Genomic DNA, 26,186 nt, shown 5'->3' on the forward strand with positions numbered 1-26,186 from the left:
CTCCAAACATTGACAGACTTTATTGTGGGGGGTTCCCACCTGGGATCCCACCCTCTTAAATAAAAAAGTGCATAGAAAAGAAGGGATTTAGAAACTTTTGTACAATATCTACATCCTGGGCCCCCAGGGAAAGAAGGGGGCGATTGCTGGGTGGGCTGGAGGGGTGGAGGCAGGGCCCTTGCCACCTGCATGCCCACATCCACCCTGAACATGAGGGTGGGGTGAGATGCTCTGGGAGGGACGAGGGGCAAGATGGCAGCGGGGGGCGTGGCAGGCAGCCACAGCTTCAGTTAAGGAACCGACGGCAGCGCTTGGCGCCACAGTTGCAGGGCAGCTTGTTGCTGGCATCCTCAATGGGGAACTTGTAGTCATAGGTGAGCTCCTCGCCACGCAGGATGCGGCGCAGGGCGAAGATGACGATGTGCTTCTGGCCCTCCACGTGGATGACTCGAGAGAAGCAATTGGGCTCACACGAGTGGTTGATGAAGCGGGCGGCATTGCCATGCATGGTGGCATCCACCACATCAAAGTCATCCATGCGGAACATGTAGCACCCAATGCCCTACAGGGATAGGGTGGGGCGGTCAGGGGCTCCGTTCCCGTGGACCACACTGTTTCACCCGTCTCATTCCCATGGCCTGGCAGAGCCTACCTTCCCATCATAGAACTTCTCCCGCTTGTCAGTCAGCACGGAGCGAATGACAATACCAGAGTACTCAATGACCATCTCGCCAGCATCGATGTTGCGTTTACAGAACAGGCCCCGCCCGTGGATGGCAGATCTGCAGGGTTGCATGGACAAGGGCGAGGTCAGGGGGCAGGGGGACAGAACCAAGGTAGTCCCACACTAGGGCACCGGTCCATCCACCCAAGGGGCATCCTCCCCCCAACCCCACTGACCTGTAGACACCCACAGCCTCTTTGGATGTCTTCTTGAGGTGGCGAAAGCGCATGGCCATGGGCAGCTCCAGACTGGTGGCGCGTCTGGTGGGGGACGGCAGCGTCACACAGGTTGGTACCCAGGAATGACCTCTCTTGCCCCGATCACCCTCTTTTGGACCTTTCCATCCCCAGCACCCTGGCCTGCCCTCCGTACCTGGTTGACCTGAGCTGCACCTCATCCTCTTCCTCGTCACAGGTGGCTCCCTCAGGGAGCACCCGGTGCTGGGAGGCCAGGAAGTTGAACATGTCAAAGGTGCACTTCCTGCAGGTGGGAGGGAGGAAAGGAAGGAGGTTCATAGCCATTCTTTCAAGAAGATGCTGCCCGTATATTCTTTGGCCTGGGCCTGCTGCTGGTAGGGTAGGAGCAATACTGCTACTACTGAAGACACAGCAAACGGGGAACAGATGAGGTTCATTCTTCTGATGTGAACTCTAGGAATAACTTCTGGAGTGACCTAGTATCTTCTCCTCAGACCTCAGTTTCTAATCTGTAAGACTTAATTCCCACCCTTGAGAACTCCTACAGGGCTACCCCGACTCAGGCATCACACCCCAGACCTCTCACCGGAGATAGACCTCAGCGCGGGCCGCCCCATGGGGATTCAGGGGTGGCTCCTCCTGGCCCTCTCCCTGCTGGTGGTAGCGGAATTTATAGTGCTGGCAGCGCTGAGCTCCGGGCAGTTGCTCTGCCAGGAAGATGACAGCATCGTGGTGGATGCCCAGGAGCCTTGCCCCACTCATTCCTGGGGGAGAGTCAAAAGTGAGGACACATAAGTCATGTTGGAGGCCCATCCTGCCAACAGGGAGTCATCCCGGCCCCCAGCATCCCTGTGAAACCCCTCAGTTACCACTAAAGGAGAGATGTCTGAGCCGGGCATGCCCTCGGGCCTCTTGCACCTTCTCAATCAGAATTCTCCATGCCCCTGGGGAGAGGGCAGGGCCAGAGCTGTCAGAATGGTGTTCTACGGGACACCTTCCCTCCCTGTCAATGCTACTCCCAAACTCACCCTCCAAGCTCTCGGCCTCCACGCTGAACCCATCCTCACTGCTGATCTCGAAACGCAGGTGTGGGCCAGCCCGTTTAGGGGCCTGGTTCTCTTTGTCCTCTGGGGATGGAGGCTCTTCCTCAGAGCTTGAAGCCTCACCTGGTCCCAAGGAGCAGATCAGAGTTGGTGACGATCACCCCTCCTGGACTCAAAAGCCCCTGGTTCCCCTCTGCCCTTCCTTCCTCCCCGTGTATAAGCACAGTTGCTGGGTCTGAGGGTCTTCCTCCTGCAATATTTGCCCAGTGAACCCTATAGAATGGACACTATTTTTTCTAAAGGGCCTACAGTCTCTTTACTGCAGGACATGCTTATGGCTCACTCAAACTCAGTCTACCGTAAATGCCAATCTATTCCTCATTTCTCTGCATCTCACACAAAATTTAAAATACTGGAGAACTACTACATTTTGCACATGTATTTTTCTTATGTGTACCACATTGCTGTAAAGATTACCAATATATTATTATAAAGGCCCATACTCACACAATCAAGTATATGTACACTATGATGGATTTCTCAGGGGCTAAAAATGTTAAAGCTAGAACAGATAGGACTAGCTGACACAGGTGAGGTGGATGTGAGAGAAAAGGGGGGGTCAAGGACAATTCTTGAGGTGTGGAGCCTGAACAACTGGAAGGATAAAATGGTCACTGAGTGAGATGGTGAAGGTGAGGGAGAAACGAGTTTGGGGTCAAGGTCAAGAACTCAGTTTGGAACATGTTGAGCCTGAGATTCCTCTTAGAAAACCTCCCCTTTCAACTTGCTTGTGGAGATGGCGAACAGGCAGCAGGATATAAGAGCCTGGCTAGTGATTTGGGGGCTATCAGAATTAGAGATGGGGTTTAGAGTCAGGAAGTTAGACAAGAGCACTCGGGCGGGAGTGAGTGGAGATTAGAGAAGTCAAGGCCAGAGCCCTGGGACACACCAAAGCTGACAGGCTGGGGCAGTGAGGAGGCACAGCCAGAGGTGAGGAGAGGGCTGGGGTGCTGGAAGGCAGGAAAGGAAGTGCTTCAAGGAGGGAGGGATCAGCACACCAAATGCTGCTACTGGCTCAAGCAGGATGTGGACTGAGGCCTGACCATTGTACCTGGGTTGAGTGGGGTGGGGGGCATACGTTTGAGTGGAGCATACTTTAGGAGGGGCAGGAGTCACATGGCCACACTTTCTCCCCACAGAACTGCTCTGGGCCAACCTGCCTATATGCCCTTCCAGCCCTAAGCAAGACTCTAAACCTAACTCTCGCTGTGTGTCCGCAATGCCCTAGGGTCCACCTCTGACTTCTGCCACCTTTCCCCACCCTCACTTCCATTCTGTTCCCTGAGCACAACCACAGAGGCCTCGCCTGGGCACACTCTCACTTTCTTCTTTCTCATGGTGCTCATCCTCAGCTAGAATCAATGCGCTTGTTAATTATGCATCTGTTTCCTCTAGCAAAATGTGGTCTGGTCCCTATGGGCAGGGACCTGTCTGTCATGGTCACTGCCATATCCTCATGCCATCTCCGACCCCTGTAAGTAGCCTTTCAGTAAAACAGTCTCAGTCTACTTCATTCCACTTCCATAGACAGCAGCTTAGCTCTACATAATGAGAAAATCCACACATCAGGACAGGACTTGGGGCCACAGGGAATTCCAAGCCTCAGTCTGCTCAATTATCAGCTTACTTGGCTGTAGCCTACTCCCTCTCCCACTGCCCTCCATGACCAACAGAGCACTGCCCTTCCAGCTTCACTGAGTCCATCAGCCAGAACTGCTCCACGTGCCCCCATCCTGCATACTGATGTCTCGTATCTCTGCAAGTACAGGCATAACTCGGAGATACTGCGGGTTCAATTCCAGACCACGGCAACAGAGCGAATATTGCAACGAAGTGAGTCGCACAAATCTTTTAGTTTCCCAGTGCATATACAAGTTACATTTATACTATACTGTAGTCTAGTAAGTGTGCAACAGCATTATGTCTAAAAAAACAATGTACATACCTTAATTAAAAAATACTTTATTGCTAAAAAAATGCTAAACATCGTGAGCCTTCAGGGAGTTGTAATCTTTTTGCGAGAGTAACAGCAAAGATCACTGATCACAGATCACCGTAACAAATAATGAAACAGTTTGAAGTATTAAGAAAATTACCAACGTGTGACACAGAGACACAAAGTGAGCAAATACTGCTGGAAACATGACGCTGATAGACTTGCTCCATGCAGGGTTTCCAAAAACCTTCAATTTGTAAAAAACGTGACAAAGCAAAGGGCAATAAAACGAGGTACGCCTGTACACCTTCCTCATGTCCTTCCCTCCATCTCAGGGGTCTCTTATGCAAACCTGACCACTATGTCTCCTCCCACCTCCTTTTCCATCCACGAGTCCCCTTCACCCTCATCCTTGCTTTTGCTGTCACAGCCCTCACACCAAACCCCTCTGAGCTGCTCCCCCCAACCCCCACCCCAGACTCTTAACTGAGCTTTTTGGCAAGGTGCCTGGCTGCTGTTCTGGCTTCCTCGGCAAACACTGTCTTCGGTTCTGGACTCTGACACAACATCCTACCTACCCTGTGCCATCTGCCCAGACAGTACACCAACCCGAGACCCCACATGCCTGGTGTTCTCTGTGGCAGTTGGGACTGCTGACCACTCCCTTCCCTAAGCCTCTGGGACACCACCCTCCTCTGATCTCCTTCCCACTGTTCTTGTCTTTCCTCTGGGTCCTAGGTGGGCTCCATCCTCTGTGGATGATCCCCAAAACTTCATCTCTGGCTTTACTAGGTACCTAACCTCTGACCCCGGTGCACGAGCTCCTGAAGCCCTTCCTTGGGCTCTTGGGCACACTGAACAGGCATGTGTCTGTTTCTGACACAGGCCATAAGCTCCCAAGGGTGTCTCTGTAACTCTAACACCCAACCTCAGGCCGTACCCAGGTAGGTGTGCAATGTGCAACACCCAGTGCGTTGTGTGTGTGTTTTTTTAAGTGGACCAATTCTGTATCTGTGAGTTACTCAGCTGAGGCAAGCACCAGGAAGGACGCAGTGAGAGGGAAACGCTGGCCCCTACCTGAGTAGTGGTGCCACTGGGACTCAAGCAGCAGGTCAGAGGGACCATCGGGGGCCCGGGGAGGACCACCTTCTGGAAGTGGCAGCAGAGGGGACCGGTCCTGGAGGGGCCTGTGAGGAGAGACCTGTCAGCAGGAGGAAGCGGCAGAGGCTCCAGAGCCTCCAGGGAAGGGAGGCTGGCCACTCACCTCGGACTTTCCCCCCAGGTGGGCTCCCCAGGTTCATCCAGGTCGAGAACTCCACGCACAGTGGGCGTTTTCATCCTCACTCGGCTAAACCTGGTGCAGAGTGGACTGTGAGAAGGCTGAGCTGCCTTCTCCTGCCCACCCTTCTCCCACTCCGCAGCCTGGGCACGCTCACTCACCCGCTGCCACAAAGCCCTGGACCCTGCTGGGGGTCCTCCGAGGACTCTCCATCTTCCTCCAGCCGGGGAGTTTTGCTTGGGGGAGGTGCTGGTGGGGAACGGCCAGAGAAGGTGGACACCCTTTTGACGCGGATGGCCTGGCGGGGTGGGCTGGGGGGCCCACTGCTCAACACCAGCGTCAGTGGAGGCGGGGGTGGGGGAGGGGCAGGGCGGACCACCCCTACTACTGGCAACACACCCAGCAGGGGTCCTGGGGGCAGAGTCCAGGAAGCAGGGGCCGTGGGGGGGATGGGAGGGGGCAGAGGTGGTTGCTTCACTGGGGGTGAGACAGGTTCACCCTCTCCTGCCATCTTTACGAACACTTGCCCCAGCTTGTTGACCAGGATGATCTTGGATGTGGCAGGTTTGGGGGGCTCGGGGGCAGGGCCCAGGCTCAATACCCGGACCCCTGGGGCCCCAGGGAGCCAGGCAAACGTCCGGGTGGGGTCAGCTGGGCTAGGGGGCAGGCCCTGAGGGGGCTGGCTGCCATTGGCCAAGGGAGGTGCTGGGGGGAGTGGCTCCTCTCTAGGCCCAGCGCCCCCCTCCCCAGGCCCCCCTAAGTTCTTCAACACAAAATCCACAATTTCTGACGGCAAGTCCTCGGGAGGTCGAGCCCTGTCCCCTGCAGCCCCGATGACCCCAGCCCGGCCTGCTCCTGGCCCTGAAGGTGGAGTCCCCTGGCCCCGAGGCTGCTGGACTGCCTCGGCCTCACTGTCGGTGCCATCATCCACTCCGTCCAGCTGTTCAATGCGGGGGGCTCCAGGGAGGGCTCCAGGGGCCAGGGCAGGGCCAGACACCACAGTCACAGGGAAGTGGACGTAGCGGGGGGTGGGGCTGGCCTCCTCCTCCGAGCTGTCCCCTGGGCCCCCGTGGCTGCTCCCCACTGCCCCTGCAGCCACAATCTCTTCCTGGAAGGGCTCAGTCCCCAGCAGGCTGGCCGCAAAGTCCAGGTCAGCAGCACTCAGTCCTGACACCACCTCCATGTCCTCAAAGTCTGGGCCCAGGTCTTCAGGGGGTGGTGGAGGAGATGGGGCCCGGCCAGGGGGAGCCAGCTCCCCTGAGGTAGGTGTGAGGGCTCTAACGACTGAGGTAGGAGGGGGCACCCTGAGCTGAGGAGAGGTTCTGAGAGGGGGAGAGGCCCGCCGTGATGGTGGCAGCCTGGAAGCCAGGGGGCTGGGACGACGGGAGCGTCTTGGGGGAGCTGGGAAGTCCGGGTCTCCCACCGTAGGGATGTGGTGAGTCAGAGAAGATGGGCTTCCTATAGGGAGAAGGGTCAGGGTCAGCCAGGAGCTCCTGCCTCACCCTGCCCCACCCCTCTCCCAGACACTCCCAGGTACTCACCAGGGGAGGGCAGGGGTCCAAAGGAGACACCCCCCAAGGGCCTCCGGGATGGTGAGTAGTTGGGCACTTTGATTCGAGCCCCCGAGAAGGAGCGGGGGGCTGGAGGTGGGGCGCTGCTTGGATCCGGCCGAAGTGGGGGGTCCTGGTTCTCAACGGGTGAGTGGTGCTCAGGAGCTCTAGGGATAAGGGCACCTGTATCTGGTGGGGGGTCCACATGATCTGGGGGCTCTAAAGAGGCAAAAGAATGGCATCATGGGTGGCAGGGGCTCTTTGTGAAAGCCTCCCCTCACATACCCTTTGTTCTTCTGAACCAACCGCACCTTCTCTGCCTGGCCCCTGAGCTGGGGAAGGTGCATGGGTTCCCAGTCATCACCCAGGTCCCAAACCCCTCTGTGGCTTCTGCAAAACGTCCATACACACCTGGGTCAGAGTTCCTTTGTGACCCCTCCTCACCCATCCTTTGCCATCTCCCCACTTCCTGGCTGCCTACTGCTCTCTGATTCAGGCCCCACACAGGGCACTGCCCTCTCTCCAGCACGGCCAGTCCTACCTGCTCTGCACATCCCTGCCACATCAAATGCATCCACCCCGTCCTGGTGCTTGCGGCTCCCCATTACCTGGCTCCACCCAATCTGTGCAAGCTGATCTCTGCTGCCTCCTCCCAACACTTCCTTGTTTCCAGCCAGGATGGCTGTACCCTCCTCCCCTCTCTACCCTGTGTCACGCTCCAACCCAGAACAAACACCTCACCCACAAGTGCAATCCAAATCTCCTCCTTCTCCCATTCGGTCCACAAGGACCTCTCCCTCTACCTATCTCCAAGCCCATTCTTTGCTTTGTGCCATCCAGCACTCAGCTACATCCCTCAGTGCTAGCACAGATTGGAAGGTGCCAGTTTGGGAAATGAGCAGATTTAGGTCTGAATCCTGGCTCTACCACTAGGTCACTGTGGAGAGCTACTGCCCTCTTTGAGCTGTACAGAGGAGCTTATACCTTTCTCAAAGGGCTGCGGGGAGCATTACATGAGCACGCAGCCCCAAGTCAGGTGGCCATAAATGCTCCCTGCATTTGTGCACAAGCAGGTAGCATGGCTCTCTCCCCTCAGCGTCCTGGGAGACGCTGAGCACAGCCCCCGCACACTATGCGCAGCCATTAAGTCATCGCAAACTACTGCCATTACAACAAGTGGCACAACGGCAAGCATCCTGGGGTTTCCTTAGGGCACAAGGAGAGTCAGGGCTGGTGGGTAACTGTTTGGGGAGGGCAGCACTCAGGGAAGAAAATGAAGGAGTTCCAAGGCTGTACCTGAGGAAGGGGCGGGGCTGTGCACAATGGTCTGGTTCTCCTCTGCCGCCTCCAGGTGAACCGGCTCTTCCCTCGGCCCCCATGGCCGATACTCCAGAATTCGACACCGATACCAGCAGCGCCGCCGAGCATCTACTGTGCTCCAGTACAGACGGGAGCACCTGACGGGTGGGCGTGTGGGACAAGAGGGTCAGGACAACTTAGGAAACAAGATCCAGTCCTGGAGACCTCCAGCCCCACCAATGTCCCTTGGGCTGCTCACTGGTAGCCAATGGGGAAGAGCCGTCCCTCGCAGTCTGAGAGGTCAGAGAGAGTGCCCAAGGAGTCGATTCGGATGGAGCCTATGGTGCAGAGGAGAGGTCAGGAGGGTGGGCGCAGGCAGGGTCAGGAAGACCAGGGTAGAGAGCAAGCTGCTTACCAATGAGCACATTGATGGCATCAGGTTCAAGCCCCGTCAAGAACTTTCGCTTGAAGTTGATACCCTCAAAGTCCACATAGACTCGGCGGAGAACATCAAAACCGTCAGGGGTCACGATCTCCTGGGAGGGGGGTGGCAAATGGGGTTGCTGGCAGGTGAGGGGGATGTGAGGGAAGGCTCTGGAGGCAGAGACTGGTCAGTCAGGGGCTTGACTAAAGGACTGGGGGCGGGGGGTAAGGGAACAAGGAAGAGACACTGAGAGGCAGCTGGGGCCAGGCCTGAGGGGCTACGGAGCTCCCTGAGTGGAAGAGGAAGAGAGTGCAGTGGGGAGCTGTCTCCCCCAGGGTGCGGGCCCACCTTGCCATCCAGCAGGTCTGTGTGTTTCTGGCAGAAAACTTTCTTGTCATCCTGGAAGATGCAGTAGCTGGCCCGGGCACACATGAAGTGGAAGTTGCTGAGGCAGGAGGAAAGGCAGCAGCCCACCGTGGCTCCAGGCTTCAGGCAGAGCTCACAGCGCTGTGGGGGGGAAGGGGCTGCTAAAGGGAGAAGCCAGTGACCCGAGCCAGGGTCTGACACTCAGCATCGTTGTCCTTGAGACTCTGCTTGGGCCCCTGCCTAGCCCAGCACCTCACCAAGCAAAGGCACTCACCAAACATTACCTCTCCCCTAGCTGCATCCAGGGCCAGGTACACATCAAAACCATTTCAGACTGTTTGATACAGAATTGCAATAGGAAGAAAAATAACAAGAGCTAAGGCTGAGAGTGGCATTTACCTTACCATCTTCCTCATGCTGTTCTAGCATGGAACCTGTATTATCTCATTTAATCTTCACATCTGCCCTCCGTAGTACGTCTATCATCTTTCTGAGGGTGAGCTGGAGACGTTCTACAGTACCAGACTCAGGTTCGAAACTTGTAAGGGTGATTCTAACTCAGGCTACACCTCACCTCATAGGGATGTAATAAGAGCTAGATGCCACACTGTATGGAAAGCATCCAGCACAGGTTTAATCAACAAGATTCAACAGACTAACTTTTAGTCTCCCAGGCTTCAGGCCCATATTATGGCCAGAGAGCACAAACAGGAAAAGAGCTGCTGTCACTGCAGCACCACAGTGCTGGGACAACCAAGAAAGGTACCTAGGACCAGCAGTAGAAGGACAAGCTGTGGCAGAGACTCAACAAGAGCTGTCTCCGAGTGGAGCAGAGCCCCGAGGACTGCCCACCTCTCCAGGCCCGTGCCCTCACCATCTGCCTCCCTCGAGCCACAGCAGCGTGCACGTTCTTGAGGGAGCCGTCATTTTCTTCGAACACTTCGGCTGACCAGATGGCACAGTTGACGTGTGTCCACTCATTCTGCCCGATGTACAGAAGCCGCCCTGCCTCCTGGGGACAGAGGAGGGTGGCAGGAGGGGAGGACCCAGAGACCAAATCCCACAGCCTGGGCTTCATGCAGTAGCCCTCACCTTAGAGTCTGCATCCCCATATTTGAGGCACAGCGCACACTGACGGGGGTCCTCCAGGTGTGAGAAAGCAGCTGAATCCTTGCCTTGGAAAGCTGGAAGGGGTGAGGGAAGGAAGGTCCAAGAATGAGGACCTGGAGCCTGGCCCACCAACCAGGGGATCTGGCTTCCAGCCCCAATTTCCCAGTACCTGTTGAGGGATCCCCTGGAGGCTGCCCTGATTCTGGGGTCTCTGGTTCCTGCTGCCTCCACTGAGCGTAGACATGGTCCAGGGAAGGGGGCAACACGGCATTGGGGAGGACTCCGCTGTGGACAGGCAGGGTCAGCCTCTGACACGTCTCTTAACGGGGTGGGGGATGCACTGGGGCCCACCCACAGTATCAGCCTGAACATGCCATGACACCCTCTGTCCTCTCTCTACGTGGAATTTCTCTCAGGCTCCCAAACAAGCCAGGCCCTCTCATGCCACCTTTGGGCCACGAAACACTGTTCCTCATGCCCGGAATACTTTCCCTCCACTTCTCAGCTTGGATGTCATCTCTCCGGAAAGCCTCAGGCCCTAGGCTCCTAGGCAGGCGCCTCCTCTGAGCTCCCACAGCCCCTGGGTCTCCCCATCAGTGCCCTGACTGTCTGGGTCATCAGTGCCTGCCCAACCTCCCAAAAATGGCTCGCCCACTGCTGTCCCCAACACTGCCTTGCATAAAGTAGAACCGAAGTACGAGTTAACTACACAATCTGAGTCTCTGCTCGTCTAGAACCACTGGGGACTTTCATGCTGGTTCCACCACCCTCCAGACCCTAACCCTGTTCCTCGTCTATTCTCAGTCCAGCTTGACCCTGGATTCCTAGGTGCCCTTGCCTTTGCCCTCACTCCCTGGTTCCCCTCCTGCTACCCAGCCTCGCTCACTTGGGCAGCCGGGTACTCCGTCGCCAGTACTTGGGGTCGTGGGCGTCGAACCAGCCGAACGCAGACTCTAGCAGCTGGGGAGCAGGTTAACAGGATGAGAAGAACTGGCTTCCTCAGGAGAGCTGGCGGGGGCAGGGTCTAAAGGACCCACTCTCTCCTCCCCACTACCATACTAGCTACCCTCCAGGCATCCCCCAAAGAGCTCACCTTCAGTAGGAGCCCCTTCGTCTGGCCTCCAGCCCGGCGCTCCGGCGTCTCTCCTTCTTCCGAGTGCCTCATCAGGATGCCCACCACATCCTCCATGAAGCTGTGCTGTAAGGGGGTTTGTCAGGACTCGAGCCTCGACCCCAATCCTCTCCTCCTGGCACCCACCTGTTCCTCTCAGTGTCCCACTCACCACTGACTTGTAGTGGCCATCCTCAAAGCGCTGGCTCACAGCGTGCAGATCACAGGGCCCTGGGTGCAGCTGCTTTCCATCCTGCCCACACTGCAAAGAGGGGAAGTCAGCAGGGCTCGTGCTGGGCCTAGGCCCACCCCGTCCTGCCACCTGGGCCCCCAGACCTGGGTGCACAGCAGCAGTGGGCCTGCCACCTTGGAGCTCAGCAGGCCCTGGAGCACCTGGCGCAGGCCCCCCTGCAGGGCCCCACTCAGGGCCTCTCGCCAGCGGGGGTGCGTGGCCCCAGCACATGGCCCACAGGTGTACAGCACCGAGTCTGGCAGCCCCGAAAGGATCTCGTAGTCTTCATCTAGAACAGCCAGGGCAGGAAAGGAAAAAATGGTTTAGGGAGATGTGAGGGCTTTCAGCAGCCCCCAGATCACCAAGAACATTCAGCCCTGTCCCCTGAGGGCCTGTGGTGAAGGGTAGAACAGGGATCCCCAAAGGACTGAGGCCACCCCCCAGGTAATCCACCCACTCACCTGAGAGCCCCTCGCACTTCGCGTGCACCCAGTGGTCGCACTGGGCGCACTGCATCATCTTGCTCTCGTAGTCGTTGTCTTCATAGCAGCGTGTGCAGATCGGGCAGTAGTTTCCTGGAGCGAGAGAGAAGAAGGGACAAGTCAGAGGGGGCTGGTGCCACTGGCTGCCCTCAGAGCCCCTGTCCAGAGGCCAGCCACCCCTTGACTGCTGCAGGAGCTGCCTCTATCATGCCCCACTTGGGTCCCTACCATTCCCCAAAAGCTGGCTGAGGACAGGCTGTTTTCCTAACTCTGCAGCCCCAAGGCCTCACAAAGTAAAGAGCTTTGCTAAACATGCTGCCTGAGTAAATGAGGAAGCCCAGGTCTTCAAAGAGCTCAGTGGAGACTTGAGGTTCCAGGAGGCATCTCAGGGACCACCACAAGGGTGGGCTCCACGCCCTCCACTCCCATTGCCCTCAGTGGGAGAGTACTCTGAGTGGAAGGAAAGGCTCCATAGTTAGAAGAGAGTAGAAAGCCACTAGAGAAGAGTATCTGTTCCAACTGCTTGTCTAGGAACCTGGCCCACTCCCCGGTGGCCCCCGGGGCCCCGGTCCCCTGCCAGGTCCCCACCTTTCTCATAGAGCTGGGTGCACCTGGGGCAGAGGCTGTAATCTCCCGACCACTCGACGTCCCAGTTCTTGCCTGGAGTCGCCCCACAGCTCTTACAGCGCACGCAGGCTGAGCAGATCTGGGAGGGCAGGGCGACATTAGGGGGAAAGCCAGACACCGGGCTGGAGCAGTGCGAAGCGGGGGTGGGCAAAAAGGAGGCAGGAGACAGATGAGGAAGGATGGGTAAGAGGAGAAAAGGTGTGCAGGAGAGGTGAAGAGGAGGAGGAAGGGAGAAGGAAAGAAGCAGGGCAGGAGAGAAATGAAGTGGGGAGATCGCTAGAGTGAGACGGAAGAGATTAGGCTAGAGCAGGAGGGGGCTGTGAGCTGGGGGCCATGGAATGCATGAGCCCATAAAACCATTACATACAAATTCTGCACATAAATCTTGTCTATGTGAAATTCTTGAAGAGGACGTGTAATGCTTATCAAACTCTCAGAAGGACCTCCACCCTTCCCCTCCTCCTGAGAACCCTGGCCTAGAGCAAGTCTGGGGGTGGTGTGCGGCATTAATCAGAACTCCAAAGTAAAGGATGGGGGCCTCATCTCTCACCCAGTGGCGCCGTTTGCGTGTGGCCCGGGTTGGGTAGCTGGGCCCCAGGCAGGCTGGGTGGTAAGCATGGCGGCAGCGCTCGCACTCCAGGAGGTGCTGTTGGATGTTGAAGAAAGACAGCAATGGCAGAACCTACTGGCACAGGGATACCCCTTCTCTTTCATGCCTCCACTGCCATGGCCCTCGTGCCCAAACCTTGGATCCCCGGCCTTTGCGCCCACAGACATGGCAGAACTTGCAGCGGCGGCAGCACCAAGCGTCATGATGTTGGGGCAGGGGCCGCTCAGCCTCCTCCAGGCAGAATGGGTGGAAAGGGTCACAGCAGACTTGGCAGAACACCAGCTGGGGTGGGGAGACGGAACGACAGGCAGAGCGTGAGGCCAGAAGGCTAGGGAACGTGACCCTGTGGAGAGGGCCCGAGAAACCAGATTCGGGGGGCTGTGAAAAGAGGCAGGGGTCCAACCTCATGCAGGCCTTTGCTGGCACACAGCAAGCACACCATCGGTGGTCCCCCTGGCACGGAGGTGAGTACGCTCAGGCCGCCCATCAGCCACACGTTCTCCAGATCACAGTCCTCCTGAGGGAAGAGAAGACAAGGGGTCAGAGGGCAGCCAGGAACACAAGCCAGATCCAACCTTAGAGCCCTGGCTTCTCACGCATAATTAACCAGCTTCTTCCCACCGTAGTCCCCACCACCCTCCCCTGCTCCATGCCGTACCTTAAAATCAACACGAACCCGGTGCACGCCATCAGGGGACTTCTGTTTTCCAGTCCAGCCATTGGGAAAAGAGACAAAAGGGCCAGGGGCCAAAGCATCCTAGGGAAGATGGTGGTGCTCAGAGTGCTGCCAGCCCCACCCTTTACCAACTTTTCTCCTCACCGCCCTCTCCTCCAGCCTTCCCAACCCTGCCTTTTGCCCAGATCCTACTTGGCCTTCCAGAAGGATAGGCCTGCTTCACCCGCTCAGGACCTGTCCTCTGGCGTGGACACACCACGGCACTCAGGTGAGCCTGTTACCCTGACTTGCCAGGAAGCTCCTTGGGATGGAGCCATGCCTTCCACAGGACTCGGGGTTCTTGGTGTGGGGCTATGCTGACCTTGTCCAGGCGCCTTCGGGCCTTGAGCTGCAACACAGGCTGCAGGGTGGGTTTGCGGGGCCGACTCTGCTCCTCTGGTTCTGGTACTGGCAGCTCTAGGCAGGACACGTGAGCGGTGAGGTTTCCCCCTCCTCTACAACCCCCAATTGTTACCTGGATCCCCAGGGCCTTCTTTAACTAGACGAGGTCCACTAGGATGACTTGGGCCTTGTTCAGCAGGCTACTGAAAACCTCCTGCACCCGTCCTCCCTAAAACCCTCCACTAAAACCACCCCCCTTCCCTACACTGAGACCGACAAGCCCTGGGTCTGGGAGTCCTGACCCTTCCACACAAAAGACACAGGACTGACTGACAGAGGAAGCCACGAACAATTCGCACCATTCTCTCGGGGGGTCCGACGCCGAGGAGCAGGGGGACCCCCGGGCTCTGAGTCATCCGAGTCCTCGAAGATATCATAGGAGGGTCGCTGTTTGACGCAGCGCCGGGCTGACTTGCGCTGCAGTAGGAGGGAGTCCTGCTCCTCGGGCCCCGGGGGGGCCACCACCTCCTCCCGGGGCCCCCCAGCTCCCGCCCCCCGGCGTGGGCCTGGAGGACCAGGGGAGGCCTCAGGAGATTCATCGGAATCCCAGGGCAACAGCGTCTTCACTATCGTCCGGCCTGTGGGAACAGGGGACTTAGTAGGATCTGAGCTCAGCCAGGGACATGGGACACTGGGATGGAGAAAAGCCAGAAAAAAGTGGGGCAGAAGCGAACAAGCACACGATGGAAAAGAAAAGAAAGGTGGTGGACTGCAAAGGTATGGGGAGGAGAGCAAAGAAGACATGGTTTTCTCCGTACCACGCATCTCAGTAAGATTGTGTAAAGAAATGCTCCTCAAACCTCGTTACCTTTTTTGGCCAGCCGTTCCATCTTCCGAGCCTCTATCTTGTCACACTTCCGGTATCTGGGGAGGGGAGCAGCACGTCACCAGGGTAGGGGACTGGTGGTCTGGGGGAAGAGAGGAAGCTCTCCACAAGGATGCCAATCCCACTGCTCTGCTGGGGCAGGAGGCCTGGGTAACCGACAACCATGGGTGGGAATGGAGGCTGCACCCCAGCTACTCACACACAGCACTGCTTCTTGGTGTTGGGGCCGCCAAACTTGGGCTTGTCCAGGCAGTTGACACAGGACCCACAGTCCTGCACACGCAGGCAGCCCCGACAGTGTCCACACCGTGCCATCCGCATCTTCTTGCCATGATGGGAGGGCAGTGAGCGCCGGGGTGCATGTGCCAGGGTCCCTCCAGACCCCGCAGGCTCTGAGTCTCCCCCAGGCCCTGTTGGCTCCACCTTTCCCCGCCGGGACCGAGATGGGACGCTCTCAGTCTCAGATGCTGACGACGTATCTAGTGCAGCGGAGAGGCCGGGATGGAGCCACAAAGCCACCAGGAGTTCTACCTCATTTCCCTAACCTCCCCTAGATTCCATTCAACTGGCCTTCTGGTCCCCACTTTCCCACAGTGCTCCCATTCCAGGTGCTCCCAAATCTGCTCTAAGACCTAGCACTCCAACCCACTTGCCACCTGGCCCCAAGCACCCGACTCAGCTGCCATTCTCCCAGGTTCTTGATACCTTCACTTGCCCCCAAACTTGACACAGCTGTCAAATTTCCCAACATGCCCGTCCCTACCCTCCGTGGCGAGGTCCTGTCGATCCCGGAGAGGGAGAGCACTGAGGCGGGGGACGTCTTCGGGTACCATGGCCCGGGCCTGACCAAGGGCCACAGCAGCGTGGCGGCAGACATGTTTGATGCGGGGGCCTTGCACAGGGGACTCGGGGCCCTGGGGGGAGGAGAAAGCAGGAACATATGTGGAGCACTGCCCCTTGTGGCCCCGCAACCAGCCTTCTTCAGAGGGCCTTCTTCCCACTCCATACCGACGGTCTCTCTCTCTTAGTTTCCATCGATTCATCTTCAGACCTGACAGAACCTCTGTCTGGGATCTGCTTGACAGCCCCCACGACCTCCTCCATCTGCCCTCCAGGGCTTGACTGGTGGGGGAATAAACAGGGTCAGAGGCTAGAGAGCGAGAAAAAATGGGGCCAGGAGACTAGCAATGGGGAGGGATGGGGCCAGGGAAGGAACACAGGAAGCTGGGGGACAGGGGAAGGACTGGCTCTGAAGGTTCCCTGCAATGCTGGAGGGCGTCTAGGGAGGGAACGAGGTTCAGGGGTTGCAGAGAATTGAGGCTGGTGCAGGGGCATGGCCCCAGTACCACGCTCACCGGCATCAAAGATGCCACCTTCTGCTGCTGCTGCTGGTCGATCTTGATTAGCTGCACCTTGGCTCTCTTGAGGAGGCTGAACATTTTCTCCTCCACACCAGACAGTGGCAGGGAACCCAGGCCTGCAGTCCGGGCCTTTTCCAGTGGCGGCGGCTGCAGCTGTGACTGCGGCTGTAGTTGTGACTGCTGTGGTGGGAGCGCTGGAGGCAGCAGCTGGCTGTGCAAGGCCTGTACGGGCTGCTGCAGCTGAGCCTCAGGCTGCTGCCCACTGCTTGGAGCTGGAGCCCCAGGAGGCGGCACCTCGGCCTTAACAGGAGTGGCGACCACAGGGGCAAATCGAGGCAAGCTGAGGTGGTTCGTGCGGCCCACTGCCCGTGGCTCAGGCTCAGCTGGAGAGTCATCGGCAGGAGGCGGCTCTGGCTCAGGGGCTTCAGGGGCCCCAAGAGGAGGAGTAGTAAGCACCGATTCGTAGATCTTCAGGTGGGCTTCGCTTGGGGTAAACTGAGGGGCCCGAAGGAGCAGGGGCCTCCGGGACGGAGTGACGGGTGCAGGAAGCGGGGGTGGGGCTGGTGGAGGAGCAGGGGGAGGAGGGGGCAGTTCCCGGGTCAGTGAGGTCCAGCGAAATGTGGGTTCCCTTAGGATGGACCGTCTCTTCTCAGGGAGTGGGGCTGGGGTAGGTGGAGGAGTTGGGGCACGCGGTGGAGATGGGGCTGGCGCTGGTTCCTGGGGTGCGAGTGGGGAGGTGGCAACAGGAGGCCGTAGAGTAGGTGAGACCTCCACCTTTGAGGGTTTGGGCGGGTCTTCATCCATAAATCGCCGGGGCGTCTTGATGACACGGGAAGAGCGAGCACTCACCACGGGCATGATAAACTGCCGGATGTTCTTCAGAAAGGTGGTACTTTTGGGGGCCACAGTGGGGCTGTCTTCCAGAGGGCCTCCTGTGGTGGTGCTGGGGACTGGAGTGGGAGGAGAGGTGCCCTCTGGCCCTGCCCGAGCAGCTTCCCGCTCTGCCCGCTGGCTGGGAGTCAGGGGAGGCCGGCCCCTCTTCCTGGAGCATGTAGCTGGGACCACGGGAGGAGGGGATTCTGCCTGCTCCTCTGGGGCAGGAGGCGGTGGAGGGGATGGTGGGGGCGGAGGAGACACTGGGGGTGGTGGAGGGCAAAGTGGGGACGGAGGAGATGTTGAGCGGGGTGGGAGGGAAGGAGGAGGTGGAGGGGCTGGAGGAGTCAGGGGTGGTGACGGCAGCTTCGCCTCTTCCTTTTCCTCAGCTGGCACCATCTCTTCCTCGGCTACAGCTCGCTCTTCCTTCTCTTCCTCCTCCTCCTTGTCTTTCCTTTCTTTCTCCTCCTCTCCGTCCTCCTCCAGCTTCTGCTCCTTCCTCCAGCAGGGGCCCTCTCCCTGTCCAGACCCAACTCTTCCTTGAGTGGCATCCTGCCAGCTTTCTTCATGTTGATCTTGACCCTGACCTGATTCAAGTCCCAAGGACAATTGTCCCATCTTCACTTTTTTGGCCTTTGAAACAAACTTGATCACGAGGGGGAGCCCGCCTCGGCCTCGGCCCCTGCCTCCACGGCCTCCTCGCCCAGACTGTCCTCCACGCTTGGGGGTCCCAGGTCCTGGGCCGGGCCCCTCCTTGCACTTCCAGCTGCCAGTTCGGTGTTTTACTGGAACAACAGGAGGTGGGGGCTCAGGTTTGGGGATTGTCACAGCTGCTTCTGCCACCACTACTGCTTGTTGCTTCTTCCTGCAGGGGCCTGCTGACCGTCCTGGGGGCCGCCCCCGAGACCGACGGGGGGTGGAGGACTCACATGCCCGGCTCCGGGGGGCTGGGGGTGCCTGGGCCCGCCGGAGAAGTTCAGTCAGTGCCTGCACCATCCGTTCTGTGCCCTCCTCACCCCGTTTCCGGGCAGGAGTCTTTGGGGGGGTAGGAGCCACATCTGCTAGGCGAGGAGGCGGAAGGGGGGTCGTCTTATGCTTGCGGCCCCGACCTCGGGGGGCTCGACCTAAAAGGAGAATAGGTGTGGGGAGATGGGTCAAGGTAGCCCTGCAGACTGAGGGAGTCCAGGAGGGCAGGGACTAAGTCTTGTCTGTTTCCCCGACAGCCCAGCCTAGCTTGAGCTTTGAACACAGAACACACTTGGTAACTGATGAAGACTCTAGTTGAACAGGGAAGAGCTGACACGAAAAGCAAGAATAACATTCTTGTAAAGCTATAGAGGTAGAGTTTCCCCGTCACTCACCTCGCTGGGATCGGAGCGCAGAGCGCAGGGAACTGGGGGCCACATCTTCATCTGAATGAAAACCCTGAAACTCCTGATTTAGGGGACCGGGGTGGAGGGGAGAAACAGCAGTCAGTGCCAAAGCCCTCGTTTCATGTGAGACTCAGGTTCCGAGGAATATCCCCAGCTTCCCCCTTAACATATCCCTATTTACAAAAGAACTAAAAAGACTAGAAAGTGAGGGAAAAAGAAAAGACAGTCTCCTCCTAGGGATGGAGGCAGAGGGTATTTTGAACCTGCACCCCGTTCCAGACCACACCAGCACAGCCATCAGTGGTTCACTGGTTCAAAGGGAACAGAAGAGGGTCTCCTCAGATCAGGCAGTAGGCACTACCCTCAGATTCCCTCATTCTCCGACTGAGAAAAAAGTGGAACCTCTGCTTATAACTTCTCGGGCTGTAGTTTCTTCCTCAGTGAAAATGGGAATTGGGGCACCCAAGCAGGGTGTGTGTTTGTGTTCGTGTGTGTGTGTGTGTGTGTGTGTGTGTGTGTGTGTATCAAGCGGTTTATCATATTATAATCTGCCCTGAGTCCTCAGGTGGCTACAAACTGTCCTAAGTAATAAAACGCACACCTTCCTGCCTTTTCTGAGACACTGGTGATAAATCCTGAATTGAACTCAGACCTGCTAGAGTGCCCAGTCTCATCCTGCATTCCATTTCTCTTCAACCTGTACCCCCAAGAGGAAGACCTCCACCATTTTACCCTCTCTCCACTTTAAGTCAGAAAAAGAATTGGGGCGCTGGTGAAATCAGGGATGTGCCGGACGTTATGCGGCCGGGCGGGGCAGCCTGCAGGTAAGAGCCCAGAGAGCCCTAGCCTGGGTCCACTCGAGCCACGCTGCTGCTGTCAACCACCGGTTGGGCGTGCAGTCCCCACAGCCTCCTAGCCCAAACCTCTCCTGCCCTGGATTTGCCAACTACCAAGAAGAATCAGCCCAAGACACTTCAGCAGGACCTGCCTCGGGCCCAAGTGCCCAGCTGCAGCCCGGGCTTCTCTACCCACTTTCAGAGGCCTCTTCCTCCGACAGCTCCCGTGCAGCCTACCTCCTCCCATGCCTATTTCCAGGGCCCTTTCCCTCCTCAGGAGGCCTTGAGGACCACGCTTCCCCACGCCACCCCTCGGGGCCACCCAGACCCCTGGAAGCCCCCCACCTCCGCCCCGCCCGACGATGGGGACGCCTCCGACTGCCTCACCTCATCGTCGGACTCCCCGTCACTGCTCTCCTCCTCCAGCAGGCAGTCCCGGCTCGGGCCCCAGCCCCAGCCACGGCCCCGGCCCCGGCCCCGACCCCGCTGAATGCGCGGGCCGGCCCACAGGCGGCGGAGCCGGCGCAGGCCCCGGCGGAGCCCCAGCAAACGGAGCAGGGCCGTGTCCTCCCCGGGCTCGGCTCCGCCCGGCCCCGCCGCGCCGCCGCCGCGCCGCAGAGCTACCCGCACTCTTTCGGCCCCGTTGCCCCGTCCGCCGCGGCCCCCGCCCCCGCCAGAGCCCCGCGGCCGGCCCGGGAAGCGGCCCCGCGCGGAGCCAGGCCCGGGGCAACTGCCGCCGCCCGCCGCTGCCGCCATCTTGGCACCGTGAGAGGGGCCGGGGAGGCGGGGGGAGGGGCGGCCCGTAAGCAGGGCCGGGGGGGAGGGGAGCAGAGGAGGGGCGGGGCGGCGGCGGCTCACGACAACCACCAGCGCCGCCGCGGGGTCGCCGGGAGCCGGGGGCTGGGCCGGCCGCGCGCGGGGCACCACGGGAGCGGGAGTCCGAGGCCTGCCGGCCGTCACCCTTAGACCGCATCTGAAGAGCATAGACCCCCGCGTCGCGGCGGGAGAGGATGAGGCGCAGGGCCCTCTGGGAAATGTAGTTCGAGCGCCTCGCTCCTTCCTGGCGAGCTAGGGCCGCGAGAGCTGGGACTATGGGGTCCTGACCCGACCCAGAAAGCGATCTCCGGGGCCACCGGGAGATGTGGTTCTTGACCCAGACTCCTCCCATTGTTCTTGTCGAGGCCAGCGGCCCGTGTGAACTACCACTCCCAGAGTGCGGTGGGCCTCGGACCCTGGGAACGCCAGAGACACTGGAAAATGAAGTTCGGTTCTGCAGGAGGCGTGGGCTGGGTAAGGGGCGGCGGCAAAAGATTAGTCTCAGTTCGGAGCTAAACCCGGCAGCCGTTTCGTACAGCCTGGAGGGAAGATGCTGGAGAGGCTGCGGCCTTTCGGCTCTTGTGCTCTAGGAAAGGAGGAGGGTGGCCGAAAGCAGGGCGGAGCACGCGTTCCTCTCGAGCCCCCGGCTGGAGGCCCAGACTCAGACTCCGCGCGCAGTTGCTTGCTGTGGAAGGGACGGGTGACTTGGGTTCTGACAGCCTCCCCACACAGGGCTAAGTCGGCCTGGACGCCGAGTCCTCGCGGCCCTCTGCCTCTGGGGGAGGAGAGGGAGCCCCGGGAGACGGAGGAGGTGGCCGCCGCGATGAACCACCAGGGGCCGCTACAGGACTAGGGGCAAGGCTGTCCCCCGCCCGCAGGCTAAAGTCCGGACTCGGCTTTCTGGTCCCAAGAGGAGGGCACAGGAAACTCTTTATTTTGGTGATGAACCGCCAGTCCCCGCACAGTTAACCTTCACTCGTGCACACTTCATTGCCCTCACCCCACACGGGCTCGCTGGCCCAGGTTTCTGTGGCCCGCGGTCATCTGGGAGAGGGCTCTTGGCGCCCTTCCTGCGACGCTTCTTGGAGCAGAGTTTGCTAGGCGGCCGTAGCCGCGGTGCGAGGTCAGAAGCCTAGCAGGCCCGCCGGCCCATCTTTCATTCTGTACGCTTGGCTGAAGCCAAAGAAGCTACTGACACCCTGTCAGGTGGTTGAGGAAGGGGGCCTACAGGGAGAGGTCGAGGCCCGAGATGGCCTCGAGGAGGAGGAGGAGGAAGAGTAGAGGAAGGTGGAGCGAATGGTCCATCCCGGCGGGAGCTGGCTGGGCGAGTGGCCGCGCATGTGCGTCTGCATGGAGGCCAGGCTGGGGCAGCCAGCCTGGCACAGAGGGCAGCGGTAGGGTGCGGCCCCATGCGTCCGCAGGTGCTTGGTCATGGCTGAGAAGTCCCGGGAGCGCTGGGGACAGAGGCTACAGGAGAAGGGCTTCTCTCCTAGGGCACGTGGAGGGGAAGACCCATGAAGGAAAGAGGAAAGGAGCGAAGGCTGGCCTAGGGGTAGATTGGGGCAACTGGGCAAGGTCGTTGTGGGGTAGCCAGACACTCAGAGAGGGACTTAGGAGCGGGCCCACTGGAGTTTGGAAGGAGGTAGACAATTCACACAGGGCAGGGCGCCCATACCTGTGTGGACACGGTAGTGCGTCTCCATCTGATGTTTGAGTGAAAACCTCTTTCCACAGACAGAACAAGAATAGGGCCGAGACCGAGCAGGAGGGGGTGGGGGAGGGTGTTGGTGAGATGGGTGGCTTGCTGTGCTCACATGACCCACACAGGTTGCAAGTTCACCTGTGGCGACAAAAGGCAAAGGAGGGCAGGGCTGGGAATCCCAGAGCCGGATCACTGGAACACTCAGGCAAGACATCAGGGGCTACAGTGGGGCTGAAGCAAAAGTGCCCTCACCCTACTCACCTGTGTGCCTCTGATCAGACTCTTCCATCTCCCCAGGGCTGAGCTGTGTGGGGCCCTGGGGGAGGGAACCTGAAGGGAGCAGAGTGAAGTAGGGGCTCTGCTCAGGCTGGACTCCTGGAGCCCCAGCCTCAGCCCCAGCTGAGAGAACATGTTACGGGGTGCATGCAGGGCAATGAGGGGCTTACCTGGGGTGGGGCTGCAGGAGGCCAACTGGTTCTGGCTCCAGAGGCCTTTGTGGAGGTTCAGGGACAGTGGGATCCTGGGAGTGCGATGGGGAAGAGTTACAGCTTTGGCTACACCTGGGATCCTGGCCAATTCCTTTCTGGAGAGGGAGGTGTCATGAGTCCTCAGGGGCTGGGCTTTGGGTTTCCCTGTGGTGGGAGCTTCTTGTCCTTTCCCCAGCTCAGGAAATGTATAGTAGAGATAAGAGATGTGGTGCACTTCCACCCTTCACTGCTGCCTCTCCTAAGCCACCCCCTCCCAGCCGGAGGTCTTCCATAGGCCCTTCAACTCACCTCTGGTCCCGAGGCCAGACCTCCTGCTGGGCTGCAGTCATGGGGGTGCTATGGGAGAAGGGAGTGCCATATCTGGGCGGCAACAGCACGATGCTCCACAGGGCAGGCTGGCCCTCCCCCAACCAAGGGGCCTCAGCCCACCAGGGCCTAGGGGTGATGCCGGTTTGGAGGGAACCTGGTGGGGGAAGGGGGCCAGGGAACTCCCGCAGACTTTCCTCAGAGCCCCCTGGACTGTCCCTCACCCACATGATCACTTCTTGCTTCCCATCTACTCCTCCGCGGCCAACAGGGGATTGGTTGAGTTTCTCCTCTGGTCTCATCTGCTCCCCTTGCTCCTCCAGAGTTGCCTCTGCCATCTCAGGGCTCTCTCTTGGTGGCCTGTGCCTGTGCAACGTCTCCTGTTCTTTCCCACCAGCTCTAACAAACTTCTGTGGTCTCTGCTTCTCTCCAAAGCCCCCCACTCCTCTCATAGAATCCCTTGTGGGTTTCTCTGGCTCCTCCTGTTGTTCCTTCAGCCCTGGACCCAGCTCTTCTCTGGCCGTATCTCTTCGAGCCCTCATGCATGCCTCTTCCAGGGACTGCACCCCTAACTCTCTGGCTGCCTCCTCAAGGGGCCCCAGTTCCCCAGGTTGCAGCTCTAGGCTCTCCCCATAAACAAAGTGCAGAAGTTGGGCAAAGGTGGAAGGGCTGATGCCTTTCACCAGAGCCCAGCGACCCCTGCGACCCAGTTGCTGGCTCACACCTGCCAGCACCAGGCTGTGGGCAGGGAACTCCTGGCTCCCCACTGTGATCAGGGTATCACATAGTGCTGGCCGGAGCCTGGCTGCTAGCCGTACCAGCCGATCAGAGCCATAGGGACTAGGCAGTCTTGTTGGGGACGTGGGCATTGTGCCTTGCCTGGGTACCAATCTCAGAGGTTCTGAGAGAAGGGCCACAGTGTGGGGTCCATGGTGAAAAGGGGAGGCAGGAACAGCGTATTCTCAAGCCTGTGGAGGTGAGGGGAGAAAGAGTGAGTTGCTGGTTCTGAATCAGAGCTCTCTGTCCTGAATGGAACAGATAAACTGACCCGAGAGAGGACCTGAGCTTATCCAGAATCATAGCAGGGGCCAGGGGTAGAGGTGGGGTGGTGGGAGAATGGAAATTAGACCAAATTCAGGACTTAAAGAGCAAGGGCCAGACAGTTAAGAACTATCTCAAGTAGTGGATTTAAGACTAGTATAGATGGGTCCTGCCAGTTGGCAATGTCTGACTTAAAGGATAGCAAACACTGATACTTCTGCTTCTCCAAGCTCCTCTGCAGGGAAAGACCTCTGAGTAGGTCATGCTCTCCTCATTCCAGACAAGAAGATCACCACAAAACCCAGTCAGCCCTGGAAGTTAGGGATGGAGCAAGACACAGCTTCATGGGTGAGGTTAGAAAGCTGGTGTGTCCTCCCCCTGCAAGCCCATCGTGTGGAGCTGAGGGTCCCGAGAGGAAGAAAGGGCAGCAAGACAGGGGTCGTCACTGCAGGAGGGCAGGCTCTAAGGCATCAGTCAATCATCTACCTGAGGACGAAACTTCTAGAACCCATCCTCAGAGAAGGAACTGGAAGAGACCAAAGACTCCCATGCAGTGAGATAAGAGAGCAGGTCAGAAGCCACAGGAGAGAAGGCTCCTCATCCGAAGATGGAGAGACTTTGGAGAAGGCTTTGACCCTTGAGGAAGCCAGAGAAAGGGAAATGGGAACTATAGACGGAGAGGCTATTTCCTCTCAAGATTAGGATAAGGGGACGGTTCAATTTTGTTTTTCACAAGGCAAAAGTGAAGAACAGAAGGACGGAACCGAACAAGGCAGAAATTTATCACACATCAAAACCACCACATTGGCTTTTAAGAAAACTGGGAACCCAGATATAAAGAGACGCACCTAAGTGTTGCAGTGCCCAGCAGGCATATTCCTAGGTGTGGGCTCACCATGAGTATGGACCCCATAGGAGGGAGGGTTACTAGCTGGACACTTCACGGAGAGGGCTACAGGCTGGCAGGAAGTGGACAGAAAGAGGGGTGTAGTGGGAGGAAAGTCTCAGCTGGGGAGAAGCAGCCACTCACCGGTTGTAGCTTCCTCCTGGACACCGCATGCTCTGAACTGCTGTTGGGGCTCCTGGGCACCCCCACCCTGGAGCTAGCCCCGCCCCTGACCTCACAGTCATCCATTGGGTGTCCCAAGTATCAGTCTGCCACAGTCCTCCAAGGGGTGTGGTTTTATACCCTGGCTGTGCTTCACTCCTCCAGGAGAGACCACTCCTCCCCTCCAGAGCCCTGGCATTCTGCCTCCTAACCTCCTGTCTCCTTATTTCATTTGTGAATCCCTAGAGTCAAAGAAGTGTATCTAAAGCAATAAGAACTTTGGGATAATCAGACCTGCGTTTGAGTCTCATCTCTGCCATTTACTAGTTGAGTCACCTTGGGCAAGTCACCTCTCTGAGCCTCAGTTAACTCATCCATGAAATAGGGATAACCTCTGCTTACCTCATTTGGAGGTGGGGTGAAGATGAAATGACATGATGTATGTGAAAGTGGTTTCTCGGTACATAGCATCATTCAAATAGTATTAGTTCTGTTTCTTAGCGGTGTCAGTAGATCTCTAGCAGCTGGAAGCTCTTCCTACTACCTCAAAAGTAAAAAGGACTGAAACATCTGCATTCTAAGGAGAGAGTGAAGGAGGCCAAAAGCATGCCTCCTCCTCCCTCTCTCTGCCTTGGTACTAGGAAGCCTCAACTGCTCTGTGGGAATGACCCCTGTCATCTGGGACATCACTGGGGACTTGGGTGTGTGAGTGACTCAGATCCTCCCATCAGGCTCTGATGGGGGCAACCCCAGGAAGGGCCTGTGGTGGTCTTCGAAGAGAAAAACTCCTTTTCTTGGGTTGATGACAAATGACATTTCTCTGAAATCAGGACTCCGAGGTTTCTTTGACTTCCTGCCCAGGGGGTGAAGGTCCTCAGAGATTTCCCCTCTTTTCACACTTTAGCACCCCTTAACCTGGGGAAAAGATGAGCTCTGAGAGACTCAAATTTCTTTCTCTGTTTCTTACTATTTCATTATTCCTCGTCCTGTGGCAGAATTTTCATTCACAGAACAACTGCTGCTAAATCGCTTACGATATGTGCCTAGTAAATAACTGGAAGGTTAACGAGTCAGGCACTGGTAGGCTGCTCTGGTGCCAAGACACGGTCTGGTTCCCCCTGGGCTTCTCTCTTAGATTCTGGTCCCCTCCTAGACTCAAATATTATGTCTCTAAAACTCCTGTTTCACCTTTTGGCTCCAGGACCCCCCAATGTTCAGACCATCCTTCTACTCTCTCTCCAGACCTAATATGCCTTCCCTCTACCTCTCATTCTAGCTTGGGTGCAAACGGATGTTAATCCCTCCTAGATCAGACAGGGTGTGCCAATGGGTGGGGCTAGTGGAGGGGC

General features: G+C 58.1%; 2 protein-coding genes across 3 annotated transcripts; both read right to left on the bottom strand.

The window, feature by feature from the left end:
- Window positions 1–286: 286 nt before the first annotated feature.
- KMT2B (lysine methyltransferase 2B) lies at window positions 287–20,192 on the bottom strand. The gene is made up of 37 exons (XM_065899368.1): window positions 19,824–20,192; window positions 18,589–18,661; window positions 16,349–18,351; window positions 16,002–16,115; window positions 15,757–15,907; window positions 15,193–15,472; window positions 14,976–15,031; window positions 14,467–14,745; window positions 14,088–14,182; window positions 13,709–13,807; window positions 13,454–13,567; window positions 13,186–13,332; window positions 12,991–13,086; window positions 12,402–12,519; window positions 11,793–11,906; window positions 11,436–11,620; window positions 11,272–11,361; window positions 11,082–11,186; window positions 10,875–10,948; window positions 10,158–10,273; window positions 9,971–10,062; window positions 9,753–9,890; window positions 8,861–9,019; window positions 8,504–8,624; window positions 8,348–8,426; window positions 8,086–8,246; window positions 6,781–7,008; window positions 5,401–6,697; window positions 5,225–5,314; window positions 5,038–5,147; window positions 1,950–2,087; window positions 1,791–1,865; window positions 1,508–1,685; window positions 1,097–1,204; window positions 901–984; window positions 653–782; window positions 287–562 (listed from the first exon to the last, which is right to left on the bottom strand). Exons 1-37 carry the CDS (start codon window positions 20,190–20,192, stop codon window positions 287–289), a joined length of 8,142 nt encoding a protein of 2,713 aa, XP_065755440.1.
- Window positions 20,193–21,153: 961 nt separating this feature from the next.
- On the bottom strand, window positions 21,154–24,859 carry ZBTB32 (zinc finger and BTB domain containing 32). 2 transcript variants are annotated; one of them, XM_065899414.1, is made up of 7 exons: window positions 24,820–24,859; window positions 22,731–23,716; window positions 22,401–22,474; window positions 22,216–22,284; window positions 21,928–22,092; window positions 21,507–21,741; window positions 21,154–21,476 (listed from the first exon to the last, which is right to left on the bottom strand). In XM_065899414.1, the coding sequence occupies exons 2-7, from the start codon at window positions 23,615–23,617 to the stop codon at window positions 21,455–21,457; spliced, it is 1,452 nt and encodes a 483-aa protein (XP_065755486.1). In that variant the 5' UTR covers window positions 23,618–23,716; window positions 24,820–24,859; the 3' UTR covers window positions 21,154–21,454. The 2 variants fall into 2 exon arrangements, with proteins under 2 accessions (XP_065755486.1, XP_065755485.1); XM_065899413.1 differs by having other exon boundaries at window positions 21,154–21,741; window positions 24,820–24,838.
- Window positions 24,860–26,186: the final 1,327 nt, after the last annotated feature.

Source organism: Phocoena phocoena, chromosome 20, assembly GCF_963924675.1.
Source record: "Phocoena phocoena chromosome 20, mPhoPho1.1, whole genome shotgun sequence".
Lineage (NCBI taxonomy): Eukaryota > Metazoa > Chordata > Mammalia > Artiodactyla > Phocoenidae > Phocoena > Phocoena phocoena.

Coding starts and splice junctions, on each gene's coding strand:
- KMT2B (XM_065899368.1), bottom strand. CDS start 20,192: ATGGCGGCAGCGGCGGGCGGCGGCAGTTGCCCCGGGCCTGGCTCCGCG. Junction 15,908..16,001: donor CTAAGAGAGAGAGACCGTCG/GTATGGAGTGGG, acceptor TCCTCCCCCCAG/GGCCCCGAGTCCCCTGTGCA. Junction 1,205..1,507: donor CGCGCTGAGGTCTATCTCCG/GTGAGAGGTCTG, acceptor TCCCACCTGCAG/GAAGTGCACCTTTGACATGT.
- ZBTB32 (XM_065899413.1), bottom strand. CDS start 23,617: ATGCCCACGTCCCCAACAAGACTGCCTAGTCCCTATGGCTCTGATCGG. Junction 22,475..22,730: donor GTCTGGCCTCGGGACCAGAG/GTGAGTTGAAGG, acceptor TCGCACTCCCAG/GATCCCACTGTCCCTGAACC. Junction 22,285..22,400: donor CTCCTGCAGCCCCACCCCAG/GTAAGCCCCTCA, acceptor TGCTCCCTTCAG/GTTCCCTCCCCCAGGGCCCC.